This window comes from Grampus griseus, assembly GCF_964374135.1.
Source record: "Grampus griseus genome assembly, chromosome: 3".
Taxonomy (NCBI): Eukaryota; Metazoa; Chordata; class Mammalia; order Artiodactyla; family Delphinidae; genus Grampus; species Grampus griseus.
This window is the reverse complement of record NC_139019.1, coordinates 166386221-166400897: the sequence shown is the minus strand read 5'-3', so window position 1 is coordinate 166400897 and position 14677 is coordinate 166386221. Positions and strand designations below refer to the sequence as shown.

The window sequence follows — 14677 nt, the reverse complement described above, 5'->3', positions numbered from 1 at the left end:
TCTACTTTCTCATCTTTAAAATGGGTAACAGTAGCAACTCTCTTAGAGGTCTATTCTCTAAGAGTTAAATAAACTGATGCTTGGAAAACAGAACCACAGCGGACATGCATTAGGTGCTATGGAATGTTGGCTACTGCAGTCATTATTCTTGACCTTGACCTGATGCATGGAAAACAGAACCACAGCGGACACGCATTAGATGCTATGGAATGTTGGCTACTGCAGTCACTATTCTTGACCTTGACGCGTCCCATTCTCATTCACCCCCGTCTAGTCCATCACTTTGTCCTCCTGACAGGCCCCCCCCCCAACCTCGTGGCTCTCAAATGCACCCACCCCTGTCCATCCCAACAGCCCCCATCTCAGTCCAGGCCTGGACGTTTCCAATAGACCCCTCCTTCCTGGGCTCCACGCCACAGCCAGGAAGCCCCTAAATCTCCCATCAGATCACCTCCTGCCCTGTTTGATGCCTCCTACGGCTGGGCATTGGTGAGGTCATGCCCACCAACTGGTCATGACAGTCCAGACGCCGGCCCCGCCCCCTGCACCCCCCCCCCCCCCCGCCCCGCCGCTGGGCTGGTCCAAGCCCAGGGCCTGGTGCCATCCCCGAGCTCCTCTCCCACCACCAGCCCCACTTGCCTCTACGAGGAAGTCGAAGAGACGGGAGTAGAGCCCCTTGGCCAGAGCGTCCCGAGTGTAGGCCGCCTGCTCCACGTTCAAGGTCACGTCAATGGACTCGCTGCGCCCGCCCCAGCGGCTGTCCATCTTGCGGCTGGTCAGCTTCTCCTGCAGCCGCCCGCTGTCAATGCCCAGGAGGTAGGCGGGGAAGGCCAAGACTGCCAGGTGATGGGGCGGGTGGGGGGAAGGGAGCAGTCGGTTGGGCTCTTGGGTTTCGTGTGAGCGCCTCCCATCTCTCCCCATGATGCCCAGTGACACCGATCTTGTCCTCATGGGACCTTACCCCCAGGGGGCCACCCAGGGAGGAAGCAGGTCACACAGGCATACACGCCTCCACCCCGCCCTCCACAGCACCCACACTCACGGTCTGCGCTCTCCACCCGGGCATAATTCCCATCTTCGCAGAAGCTGATGTTTCCCAAGTGCAAGATCCCCGCCACAAGCTGTAGGACCAGCTGCTGGACATTGGCTGGGATCCCGATGACCTGCATGGCGCTCTGGGGGCACAACAGGGGCAGAGCCTGTGCCACAAATCCCGACCTCCAGCCTGCCCCCTGGGTTGGGCTTTGGGGGCCATGGCACAGACTTGGGGAGTCAGGACACCTGGGCCTCTGTCCTGGCTCTTTCACTCATTGGCTCTGTAACCTTGGGCAAGTTCCTTCCCCTCTCTGGGCCTTGGTTTCCCAATTTGTAACACGGGAAGTTTCCTGGGGCTGGAGGGGCAGCTGGCGCTCACCAGAGTCTCACTGAAGTCGCTCCGGTCATCGGTGCCGTCGACCTTGTAGGTGTCTGCTTGGTTGAGGTAGTAATAGTAGTCGGGGGTCATGAGTCCCAGGTTCTGCCGCTGCTCCTGAGAAGCCCCTTCCAGCAGCTGGAGGGCAAACGATCTTCACGCATGTGGTGATGGACCGGCACAGCCCTCGTAATCCCCGAGGCTCACTGTCATGGGCTTCCAAATGCTGACCCTCCCACCGTCTCCCCCCGGGCTCCAGGTGGGGCTCCCTCTGCCCCAGCCCCACGGCCCCCTTCCGTGCACCTGGTAGTAGATGTGGAAGTTCCTCTCGTTTTCATTCTGCATGACCACTCGGGATTTCTCCAGCAAGAAGTTGGAGATCTTGCCCCCATCTGGCTCCCCACCGCGGCTGAACTGGATCTCAAAGTACTTGCCCTGAACCCAAGAGAGTCACGTCAGCCCTCCCAGGGTCCCAGGGCTGCAGGTGAGGAAGGATTGGGGATCGGTCTTATGAGCCTGGCCTCTTTGTAGCTCTTCGCCACGTGACCTCAAGTTGCTTTCCTCTCCTCACCTCCCACTTATTGTTCTTTTCACCAGCTCTTCCCTCCAGCCTTTGCTTAAACTGTGTCCTGGGCCAGGAATGCCTTTTCCTCCCTCTCTGATGATTCAAGCCCTCACTTGGGGCATTTAGCCCTGTGCCTGGCACAGAGAAGTATCACAGTTTATTGACAGCTCCCCAGTCCCTTCACCATAACACAGAGGCCTCCATGTCTCCGTGGAATGCTACTGGTTCCAGTGATCCTGGGTGTATCCCATATGTTGTCCCTGAGCCCAGAGCAAGGGACCCACACCATCTTTGGTCTCTGACACCATCTGGGTTCCACTCTGGCTGGAGGTTGGAAGGCAAACAAGCCCCTTATTTCTCCTTTCTGCCACCTACATCCAATTGCAATACAAATGACATCATCATACTACACAATGAAACACCTATAATGTATGACAAATACTTATTCTATTGTATAATAAAACTATATAAAATCAAATAGGATTACATATTTTTGAGATTCATTCATGTTTTGGTGTGCATTAGTAGTTTGAAAACACAGACTCTGTGATTCCGTTTATACGGAGTTCTAGAACTGCTGAAACTAATCCACGGTGAAAAAAGAAAATATCAGAGTGGTTGCTTCTGGGGTAAAGTAGGAGTAGAGATCAACTAGAAAGAGACAAGAGGGAATTTTCTGGAGAGATGGTGATGTTCTGTATATCAGTAGGGGTGTGGGTTGCACAGGTGTATGCATTTGTCCAAACTCAGTGAATGGTCCCCGTTAGATTTATATATTTTGCTGTTACTTTAAAAGAAATAAAAGAGAACTGCAAAATTATATTGGACTATAATTAATGATCTACATGCTGAAGTGTTTGGGGGGAAAGGTATGATGTCTACAGCTTAGTTTGCAGTGCATCAAAAAAAAAAAAAGATGATGGCCGCTGGGCCTGTGCGTCTGGAGCCTGTGCTCCGCCATGAGAGAGGCCATAGTGGTGAGAGGCCTGCGTACCGCAAAAAAAAAAAAAAAAAAAAAGGATGAATGGAGATACGATTAAGCAAGTATAGTAAACTATTAGTGGTGGAATCTAGGAGATGGGCATACAGGCGTTCACTGTAGTATTCATTCAACTTTTCCATGTATATGAAAAATTTTACAATAAAATGTTGGGAAAGATACTTCAAATATAATTATATTATAAAATATATTAGAAAATAAAAATAGAGCTAATAACTGTAACTAATAATATTTAGGGAAATTAAAAAATATCATTAGTGTCGTAATTCATTAATCCAGTTCCACGTTCAGGCATTTACTGAAATTATCGAGGTCTATGAGATGGATATTAACATCATCCCCATCCCAGCAGAGGAGCCCCACAAGGTTACATTGTTTTTCTTTGTCTAAGCCGTGACAGAAACTGATGACAAATCCAAATCCGTTTACCTACTCTGTCCTCCATTAGGCTCAGCATGGACCTGACACAAAGAAGGACTCCAAGAACCATATGATGAAAGAAAGAATGAACGAGGGAATAAATGGGACCTGAAATGTGAATAGGAACAGACGTAGCCTGGTTGCAGCTGGGGGAGGAGTGTTCTTGAACACTACACAGACATGTCATGGCCTCCACAGATATGCTGATGGGGGACTCTTTTTCAGATGAACCATGAACAGGAAATGAGTCTCCCAGTAAGGAGCAGTATTTCCTGTATTCTTGAGAATACAGGTGGGAGAGAGAGAGAGAGAGAGAGAGAGAGAGAGAGAGAGAGAGAGAGAGAGAGAGAGAGAGAGAGAGAGAGAGAGAGAGAGAGAGAGAGAGAGAGGTCAGTGAGTCAGTGTGGAGGGAGCATGTGCTCCAAGCAGGCTGCAGAGACTCACAAAGCGACTGGAATTATTGTTGCGCACAGTCTTGGCATTGCCAAAGGCTTCCAGCAGTGGGTTTGATTGCAGGATGATGTCCTTCACATGCTGGGGAAAGAAGCAGGTGGGGGTGGGAAGAGGTCAGACTGACGGGGGTGTGGGAGCTCAGGGTGGGGGGGATGAAATACCGTGCAGAGTGGGGAAGACTCAGCCCTTCTTTCTGTTTCGCCTTACCTGGACCTTCTGGCCTCCGCCCGACACCTTGGAGATGTAGCCCATGATGTATTTAGCTGCCACCGTCTTCCCAGCTCCACTCTCTCCACTGGGGATGGGTGAGGGAAGGAGTCATGAGTGACCAGGGGGTGGGGGAATTGCTCTTTCAACTGTCTGATCAATCATTCATTCATTCACTGAATGAATGACACCTACTGTGTACCAGGCAATAGTCCAGGCACTGGGGATACAATAGTGAACAAGGCAGATCCAAGTGCCTGTCTTCCTGACATTTAGATGGGACAGATGGGCGATAACAGAATGAATACATAAAATATATCATGGATCAGATGGTGACAAGAAAAGTAAAGCAGGGCCAGAGGCGGAGAGGGGCAACAAGGCTCTGTTTGGATCAGGAGTTCCTAGTACCCCTCCCTGGGGTGATGATGCTGTTTTAGCGGGACCTGGCCACGAGGGTCTGGGACCCCCACTCCGTACCTGATGATGACACACTGGTTCTCACAGTCAATGAGCATGTTCCGGTACATGTTGTCTGTGAGGGCATAGATGTGCGGGGGATTCTCGTACTGGGCCTGGCGGGGGAGGTCTGGGCTCAGCCTAGGGCTAGGGCCCTGGGGGTCCTGGGGCTGTGCCTCCCACCCGGCCCCGGCCTCACCGCGCCCTGGTAGAGGTCGATCTCACGGTCTGTGAAGTAGGGCATCTGCTTGAAGGGGTTTACGGAGATGAGCACGGAGCCGATGTAGGTCTGGTTGGGGGAGGGTTAAGGGCCATGCAGTGTCCCAGCAGGCTTTGTCCCTCAGATGCACCCTGGGTCTCTTAGGAAAAAACTGATCTGGATCCAGAATGGGGAGAATAGAATATGCTGTGGCTGAGCTATCCCTGGGGCAGAGGGAGCAGTGAGGGCCAGGGCCACCCCCAACCGGGGCCCTGCTGTCACTCCGCTGTCCCCTGTCCTAACACCTAGCGCTCTTACTGCCCATCCCCCCACCCCATTCCTGTGCTCAGTTATGTGTGTCCCTTCCATGCTTCAGTCCCTCTGCCATCCTTCTCTGCTCTCATCCGCACATCATCTCTCCATCCATTGGTCAGTCATCCTCCTGTCCCTCTGTCTTTCGTCTGCCCACCCCGCCCGCGGCCCAGGGTACAAAGATGTAGTCGTCCATGAAGCGCTTGCGGAGGTTGCCCACGATGGCGTCCTCGGTGATCTGGGGCAGCAGCACCATGTCGTCCACACCACTCTGCTTCACGTTGTGGCTCTGCCAGTGGAAACGCTCCTTGCTGCCCTGGGGGTGGGGGCCGCGGAGTGGCGGTGAGCCCCTGCAGGGGGCGTGGCGGGGGATGGTGCCTCAGCACCCCTGCTGGCTCACCTCCATCATCAGCTTCTGATGCTGTCCCCTTCCCCACCACCTCCCTTCCTTCTTCTGCGTCTCCGGGACACCAGGAGAGGCAGGCAAGGTCTAGTCCCAAAGGAGGAGGCCAGACAGAATGACAGCTCGGATACATCCCTCAACCCTCTCTTTTGGTCCCTCCATGCTTCCACTTAGTATCCCGTTGCCATAGAGGAGACAGTGATGCCTGGCCCAGCAGGGCAGAGTGTGCTTGGGACTCTGGTGGCTGTGGGAGGAGAGGAGGGTATCAGAGAAGTCTTGATGGCGGAGTCCCCACCCTGCTTCTCACGTCCCCAGCCCCGCTCTCCCTACCTTGGCCCAGGCTGAGTCCCTGACTTCTCCATGGCATTTGACCTGCTGCCACCCCTTCCACCTGGAGATGGATTCCTTCCTCCCATTCCCATCCTCCTCCCTCGGGGTCATCCTAGCCCATCCCTCTGAGATTCTCTCAGCCACCATGTGTCTGTGATCTCTGCTTCTGTGCCTGGCTGGGACTCTGGTCCTCAGCTCACACAGCCTTCCCACCACCCCTGCCGTGGGCTTCTCCATCCTCAGAGAGTCAGCTCCTGCACCTTCCCAGGCTCCCACTTTGCCTTCTCATTTCCTCCCTCAGCTTTTCTTCAGGTGACACCTTCCTTAGGCCCCAACGAGGAGACTCAGACACAGGCGCTCCTCAAAACCCTTCCTCCAGGAAGCCTGCCAGGAATGCTCTCTCCTTTCAGCCCAAATGAACTCATCCAGTGCCTAAAACACTCAAGCACACTGGCTCTCTCAGGCCCCCTCTGCCTCCATTCAATATACCCCTGTCATGGAGGAGTCCAGCACACAGAGTGATGGTGGCTTGGAGCTCTCCTGTCTGGTGAACTCATGCTCAGACAAGATGTCCCTCCTCTGGGAAGCCCCTTACCCGCCCCAGACCTGGAGCTCCTGGAGGGCAGGGATTGGGATTGAGTCCTTACTAGTCCCAGCAGGGAGGACCTATCGAACAAACAAGGGACAAGGGCAAAGAAAGAAACCCAGCTTCAGAGGAAAAACCCCCAAGAGCAAAGATGCTGGGAACCAAAGTCAAGTCTTCAAAGATGACCAGGGTTTGCCAGGCAGATTCTGGGGAATGGAGATGGTGCGTTGGGCCCATCTGGGAAGGAATTCAGGCAGGGATCGAGCAGGAGGGTCAGCATGGGCAACTGTAGGGCAGAGGTGGATGAGAAGCCAGTCTCACCTGGGGGCACTGGGGAGCCACAGAAAGTTCCTGAGCAGGGGAGGTGCTTGCTCAAATTCTGGACATGCTGACAACCCTGGGGGCATTCGTGGAAGAATACCCACAGACACTAAGTGAGCCCAGTCTTTGGTGTGGAGTAGATCTGGGTTCTAATCCTGGCTGTGTGACCTAACAGTGCTCAGAGCTTCAGTGGCCTCATCTGGAAAATGTGAGAAGCAGCCTCACTTCCCAGGGTTGATGTGAGGGATTAATGGCTTTGGGGAAAAAAGTGGGGTAGGAGGATGATCCCCGGGCAGAGGGACACTTGACAGAATTAATATTCACCAAGAATCTACAACCTGCCTGTTGTTGGAGGCAGGTGTCACCAGTATTACTGGCAATCCTCACAGCAGTTCAGTGTGGTGTAGGCTAGGAGGGAGACTGGGACTTGAGAAGTATTTGACCCTTGACCAAGGATGCAGCGAAACTGTTTCCAAGGATGTGGGATTCGAATCTGGGTCCATCTGACAGCAAAGGCTAGGTTCTTGCATCCATGCTCATGAGCGGTTGCGACCCAAGGGGTGTTTGGGGTGGGATGTGAAAGCCGAGAAAGGTTTTTTTTTTTTTTTTTTTTGCGGTACACGGGCCTCTCACTGTTGTGGCCTCTCCCGTTGTGGAGCACAGGCTCCGGATGCGCAGGCTCAGCGGCCATGGCTCACGGGCCCAGCCGCTCCGCGGCATGTGGGGTCTTCCCGGACCGGGGCACGAACCCGTGTCCCCTGCATCGGCAGGCGGACTCTCAACCACTGCGCCACCAGGGAAGCCCCGAGAAAGGTTTTGATCAAGAGCAGGGAGAAAGGGTTCACCAGGCAGAGTGAACTGCCTGGGCAAATGTGCAGAGGTGTGACCGAAGCAGGAAGAGAATTCAGAGGAGGGGGATGGGCAGGGCTCAAACCCCTGAGACTGCTTCCAGCCTGAATATTGAGAGTGAGGTTTTCATATGACAAATACCATCTCATTTCTCTGTCTATGGCTTCCCATCATTGCCACCTCCATGCATCCACTCTACAAAGAATTCCTGAGCACCTACTTTGTGCCGGTAACTTAGGACTTTGGGAGGAACTCTTTCAGTGCCTCACCGTGTTGCCTCTAAGCCTTTGCACAGGCTGAGCCCTCTGCCCAGAACACCCTTCCTGCCTGGCTAATGCCAACCCATGCCTTAAGGCTTGGCTCAGGGGACGCCTCCTCCGAGAAGACCTCCCTGACTCCAGGACAGGTCAGGTGCTCCCTCGGAACCCCCCAGCCCCCAGGCATCCCTCACCATAGCCCCATCCACGTTCTGGACGTCATGCACAGTAGCTGGGCTGTACTGCTCCTGGGGGCACTTTAAGAATTGTGGGGGAATTCCCTGGTGGTCCAGCGGTTAGGACTCCACACTCCCACTGCATGGGGCAGGGGTTCAATCCCTGGTTGGGGAACTAAGATCCCTCATGCTGCAAGGCGCGGCCAAAGGAAAAAGAATCGTGGGAGCATATTTGGTTGTTCCAGGGATGGGGACATGGCTGGGGACATGGCTGGCATTTAAGGGGGCCATAGGTCCCCTTAAATTTGCACATGTACCTAATTACATTATTTTACAAATACATAATCGTCCTGCCCTCAGCTCCCCACCCCAACCCAGCAGAAGTTCATGTAAGTGACAAACCTGTTTATAACCATTGGAACCGAGAACCAAAACCTATTTTATGTATAAACAGAAGACCTATGTATTTTTTGCATGGTTGATACCCACTGCATTTTACAGGAAAGTTGCTATTGCGTAGCAAGGGAGGATTTAGTTTTGTTCAGATTTCACTAAGAAATGTCCAGCATTCGGAAGCTCATGCTGCTAGTGAGGTTAACGTGTCCTGCTTGTGGCGGGGGGGCTGTCTCGCTCGCTGAGACGCACCTGTGTCCAGGTGTGAGCACCTGGCCACTCCAGTGGACGTTCTTGGGCCACCGGCCTGAGCACTTTCATCTTTCCATGCAATTTTATTCTAAATAACTTTCTCCTCGCCTTGCAGGGGGCCACATTAAGTGTTTTCGGAAGATGGAAGTCTGTGTGTTTCACTATTCCATTTCAGCATTTCAAGGGCACCTGCCAGGATGCTTGTTATAAGAAGGGGGTGCTGGATGTGATGCTCTGAGAACCCCAGGATGCAGTGGGAAGGGTGGGGTGGTGGGAAGACAAGGTTGTGAGAGCAGGAGGACGGAGGTGTTGGCAAGTGTGCCCAGGGCAGAGGCTGAGGTTGGAGGAAGCCAGGACCTGGGGAGGCCTGGAGGTGACAGGGGCTGGTTGGGAGAAGCAGGGAACTGTTGACCAGACCCCCAGCTGCTGAAGAACTTCCACGCTCACTGGAGACTCAGAGGGATCCCATGGAGAGCGTTGTTGACCTCAGAGTCAGAAGTCAGATCTAGAGGTCAGGGAGAGAGGACTGCTTTTGGGGAAGAGGGAAAGAGACTTCGGGGAGAGGAAGGGTCAGGGGAGTGTATTTCCTGTTTTCAAGATGGGGAGGCTCTCCAGTGTGTTGGTGAGAAGAACCCATGTAATTCGAAATTCAGGGGTGAAGTGGTGTCATTCACAGACATGGTGGGGTTGCTCGTTCCCTGAGTTGGTGTGGGGAGGTTGGGTAGGGGTGTGTAGGGGGAACTGGAAGTGGATTCTCTCTCTGGAGACCTCAAGGGGTGGGGCTTGGGTGGTAACCATGGTAACCGAGAACCATACATAACAATAGTTCACACCCCACTGGCACTTATTCTGCGCCAGACTCTGGTTTAAGCTTTTTTCAGTGAATTACCTCACTGCATCCTCTGGGCACATGCCGAGGTCAGTACTCTGATTAGGTCCATTTTGCGGAAGAGAAAACTGTGGCCCAGAGAGGTTAGGTGTCCTCCGCAAGGTCACACAGCAGGAAGGGAAGCCGGGTCTATGTCGGGGCTGGGGGGTGGCCGGGGTTTGTTCTTCAGGTCATATGAGGACAAGGAGAAGACAAGATTGGTCCTGTCCACGGTTTCCCCTTTGGGGTCACCCCAGTCCCCATGCTCTTGGGACCCTCAGGCTCACCTGAGACTCAAGACCACTTCCTTTCTCTGAGGTCAGAAGCCCCGAGGCTGGCTGTGTCTGGCTGGCTCTCCTGACCCCGAGGACTTGGTTCCTCTTCCTGTCCCTTCCTCCTTCCCCCACCCAGTTGAGTGGGCCTCTGCCTCTAGTGGTCCCTGTTATCTCTCCCTCTGTGTCCCGCCCCAGGCACCCGGGACCCCCAGATCCATCCTAGCTCTATGTGATCACAAAAACCACGGGGTTGTTTGTGGCAGAGCGAGAGGTTTTCCTCAAGAGGGTACAGTGTGAGGGAGGAGAGTCGACGATTTTGGCAAGGGATGGATTGGGTGTGAGGCCTGGCTTAACAGTCGGCTCCGTTGACCCCAGGGAGGCCACTTCATTTCTCCAAGCCTCAGTTGCTCCATCTGTAAGATGGATTCCATAATAAATCTCCTCTGTGGGTTTGCTAGGGGAAATAAATGAGCCAGTGCTGAGAAAAGATGCACTGGGGTGCCTCAGGAAATGGCAGCCGGTGGCCCCAAGAGCACTTAATAGAAGTGATCAGTGGCTTGACAGGATAGAGGAGCTGGTCGATGTAAACTCGTTGAATGAATAAATGAACGAAGTATCATTGGGATGAGACTGCCCCCTGCCCTGTGTCATGGGTGTCCATCTCTCTGTGACCCCCAAGTCTCCAATCGTCAAGTTGAAGCTGTTTGTTCCTTCCTTGGAGGGTGAGGGTACCACAAAGAGGTTGTGGTCATAGTTGACCGCAAGTCAAGGATGACTCAACTGGCTGGGGTTCTTGTGAAAGATAGTCAGGGGTCAGAGGTGGCTGGGATGGGAGTGGGGACGTAGATTCTAACTTCAGCTCTTCAGAGAGGCTCCCCTCAACCCACCGCAGAGGGTGTGGAGGGGTGGAGCTTCCCTGGTGCCAAAGGAGGGAGGGCCAAGGTGATGGCTCCTGTGGGGCTGGGGCATTGGGGCCCTCTAGTGAACACACTTCCTGAGCCCCTACTGTGCACGGAAGTAGGTGGGGACCAGGCCTAGACTCTGCCCTTGAGTAGTTCAGAAGCAAGTTGCCCAGAGGAGACAGTGATCCCAGTCAGACGGTGCTAAGGAGAGCTGAGGCAATCAGAGAAGGCTTCCTGTAGGAGGCAGGCTTTGCAACATGAACGTCCCAGACCGTGTCAGGGGTGGCAGCAGGAGCCATGGGCCAGGAAGGCCTTGGGTGTGTGTGGGACACCAGGATCCTAGTTTCTTTGGAATAGAGAATGAGGCAGGGGTGGGCAGCCTGGAGAGTATGGGGGTCAGCCCACACCCCCAGGTGGCCTCTTACCTGGCAGGAGAAGGAGGAGGAGGAGGTTGTAGGTCAAGGTGGCTGTTAAAAGTGTGACCCTGGGGATCACTGAGTTGAAATCCTCTGCTATTTTGGGTTGTACGGCAGCTCGCCTAACCTCTCTGCCTCTGTTTTCTCATCGGGCAAATGGGAATATTGAGGGCCATGGACCTCACGGGGCAGTTGTGCAGATTCAACAAGGCCAAGCTTGTCAAGAAGAAACACTAGCTTCCCTCCATCAGCAGCAGCAGCAGCAGCGGCAGCCTGAAGCTGGCCGATCCCACAGGCACGGGGCACAGGGTCAGGAGGAAGGGCTGGATGAGGGTTTTGCAACTTGCCCTAACTGCTCTGGCCTCCCTGCTCCTGGGTGGTGATGAGCAAAGCCCCAGACTGGAGAAAAAAACGAAACAGCCACTTCCTTCCTCGCTGGGGTCCTGTGCACTGTGGCTGCCAGCCAGCAGAGAGGCAGAGGCGAAGCTGCTCTCCAGCCCTGGCCACGCCCTGGCCCCCCGGTGCGCCCCTGGAGCCTTGGTCCTACTCAGTGGGGTTCTGGGGCTACACCATGTGTCTGTACACCATGCAAACAACATTCTCATCTCTAAAGGCTCTCAGGTCTCCCCCTCCCTTGGGAGGGGTGTCTCAGTTTTCTTTTGGCCTAAACAGAGGCCGTTCTCCAACATGTGGGGACCCTTGTCCTTCTAGAGTCTGTCTTCCTAATTCTCTCTTGACCTCCCAGCCTTTTCCATCCATCCCCATGGCCGCCGCCCCTCGGTCAAGCAGCCGCATCACTGGTCTCCCTGCTTTATATCTGTACTTTCAGAACAACCACGATTACCCTCAGGTCACCACCATTATCAACCGAGGACAACAGATGGCTGCCTGTACCTGCCCCCCCCAACCAAAGCCCAACAGAAACTGCTGATAACCTCAATGCCAGCACCACCAGCTCACATCAGACAGAAAAACACTGACGGATTCCACCACCTGTTTCCCCATCATCACTCACCACCATCACCACTTATTATCACCAGCACCAACAACCCATAATAACCAACCACCATTGACAGTAACAACCGCGATCGCAATATACTAGCCATCAACAACCCCACATGACCCAGCAGTCAACCATACCCCTTTCCAAAACCAGGGACGCACCACCACTAGTCCCAAGACCGTCACCCCAAATCAGCAATGAACGACCAACGGCAAACAAACATCATCGTGACCACCTAACTTCAAATGATGGCCAGCTGCCATCGTTCCACAGATCAACCCTCCAGCTGAAAATAACTAACCGCCAACCACCAACATTCAACACTCGCCAGCACCAAAAGCAACCATTACTATCACCAACCCACCCACGAGAACCGTGGGCACCACCAACTTGGGACAACTGACAGCAATGACCACCATCACAACCAATGGCACCAACAACCCAACTCCTCTACGGGAACCAAGAAGGAGGCACATCCATCCACTACCACCGCTAAGCCCCACCGTGAATGAGCGTCACCCACAGCGGCAGTTACCGTGCATTGAGCATGTATTATGTGCCCTTTAAAGCACTTTATGAACATTGTTTCACTGAATCTTTCGACACTCTTCCTGGCACCCATGACACCTCCGGGAAGATGTCAGCACCCCTAGACAGAGGGATTGGCCTCATGGATGGATTCCACTTTTTTTTTTTTCTCTCTCTGTGGTCCTCTTGCATGAGTTTCTCCCTTCCCAGACACGGTTGGCCAAGCAAATCATTGACTAAGCATTTCACACAGCTTTCTCAAGAGGGGCTGCTTTTCTCTCAAGTAGCAAATCATTTCCTGTGTTCTTTTGATCAAGGAGTCTACCTGGCTTGGCTCTGTCTGGGAAGAGTTTCCATCCCAAGCCCAGAGCTCTAGCTGGTGGTTTGCTTGTGAATTAATCAAAGGGGTCCTTGGACAGTGATGCCCAATTTATCACTGACTTTCTGAAATAAGACATTCTCTCTCAGGCTAAGGCAATCCTTGCCTCCACCTTGGTTAGCCGCCTGCCGCAACTGCCAGAAACACTACAGATGTCACCACCAGCTCTGTGACTGTCCCAGCCACCCACCCTCATTAACAGAATGACAAAAAATGAAAGCTGAAGTGGTTTGCAGAGGCACGGAGTCGTGGAGTGACATAGCCAGCCCAGGCTCCCTCTTGATGTGTGTGACATGATGCTACTGCATCTAGACCCAGGACCATGACAGTCTCCCCAACCCTGTCACCATAGTCATCATCAGACCTCAGTCTCCCCAGGTGGCAATGCTTCTGGCTGCAGTGTTTTTCCCTGCCACCCTCCCGGAGAAGGGTACCGGTGGTGGGACGGACATGCTGCATCTCACCAACTCCTGCTTCTGTGATTGCTACAGCCAGACCACCCCGTCGCCCACACCAGCATGCTGTCACGCCACCATCACTGCAACCCACCGCCCATGTGACCCATCTGACACAGCTTCCCCTCCCAGCTGTGGACGCAGAGGGGCTGAATCCCAAACCCTCTGAACGTTCCAGTGGAGAGATTCCCCGACACCTTCCACATCTTGACAAACTTCCAAATATGACATATGTGGGAACTGAGACTCACAGAGGGGAAGTGACTTGCCCAAGGCCACACAGGAAGGTGAGGCACCAAACTCGGCTGGGAACTGGGTTCCCTAAGCCCCAGGAAAGGGATCTGTCCCTGTCCCTGCAGGCACTGTGTGATCCCTTAGGACCATCTTCTGTCCTCCAGTTACTGCTCCGTCCTTTGGTGCCCCATCCCCATTCTGGCATCCTGTCCACCAGCCGATGGGAGTTTGGTCCCCTGTGAGGGATGCTGGCAGCACCTGAGCTGCACAGAGGGACCCCAAAGGGTCTGCTGTGCCCATTCTCATCATCCCACTTTCTGATGGTGGCCTCTAGGTGCCTCCACCTGGCTGGTGCCGCCACCCCTGCACTTGAGGGCCCACCCTGAAGGACTTACCATGGTGGGGGCTGGTGTCTGGGTCCCTGGGGGATGTCTGAATGGGTCGTGGCAGGGATGCAGGCTCAGGGGGCCCCAGGGGGCGGCTTGGGCATGGCCCTGTTCCTGCTGCTTCAGCGGACTCCCAGACCTAGTTCCTCTTATGACAGCCCCCTTCTCACTTCCTTTGGCGGGAGGGGCCGCGACTAGAGGGGAGGGAAGCTGGGCCTGGGGGGCGGGGAGAGAGCCCAGGCAGGGCCGAGGGAGCTGGTTGTTTGGGGCTCTGAGCCTGAAGGGAGAGGTTAAGGATGGATGACAGCCGCTGTCAGACCCCAGAAAGCCGCTTCTCCAACTCCTCTGGGACGCGGCTGCAGCAAACTGCGCTGCAGGTCAGCTGGCTGCAGGACTGACTGCTCCTTCCTGGGCTTCGAAACCACTTCAGATGTATGTCTCCTCTGGGCATCCCCGAGCAAACTCCCACCTCCAGAGCCGCTTCGGCTGGTCCTTCCTCCAGAAGGGACCTCGGGAGCCAGGTGTGTTTGTGTCAAGGGGAGGGCAGCGGGAGTGGCGGGTACCAAGAACTGAGAGCACCTGGAAGGTCCCAGACTTCGGATGTCACACCTGGAATTAATGACCCCCAGCTCTGTTACTTC

The 14677-nt window shown here is 54.3% G+C and overlaps 1 protein-coding gene across 1 annotated transcript in view; it reads right to left on the bottom strand.

Moving 5' to 3' along the window:
• Positions 1-14141, bottom strand: part of MYO1F (myosin IF) — a 32132-nt gene extending 17991 nt beyond the window's left edge. Inside the window, exons 1-10 of the mRNA XM_082650984.1 lie at positions 14046-14141; positions 5202-5339; positions 4712-4801; positions 4534-4628; positions 4057-4144; positions 3841-3930; positions 1715-1846; positions 1415-1549; positions 1043-1175; positions 640-836 (exon numbers count right to left, since the gene is read on the bottom strand). Of these exons, the coding sequence (XP_082507110.1) occupies positions 640-836; positions 1043-1175; positions 1415-1549; positions 1715-1846; positions 3841-3930; positions 4057-4144; positions 4534-4628; positions 4712-4801; positions 5202-5339; positions 14046-14048 (1101 nt within the window). The 5' untranslated portion in view covers positions 14049-14141. The remainder of the gene's footprint in view (positions 1-639; positions 837-1042; positions 1176-1414; positions 1550-1714; positions 1847-3840; positions 3931-4056; positions 4145-4533; positions 4629-4711; positions 4802-5201; positions 5340-14045) is intronic.
• Positions 14142-14677: the final 536 nt, after the last annotated feature.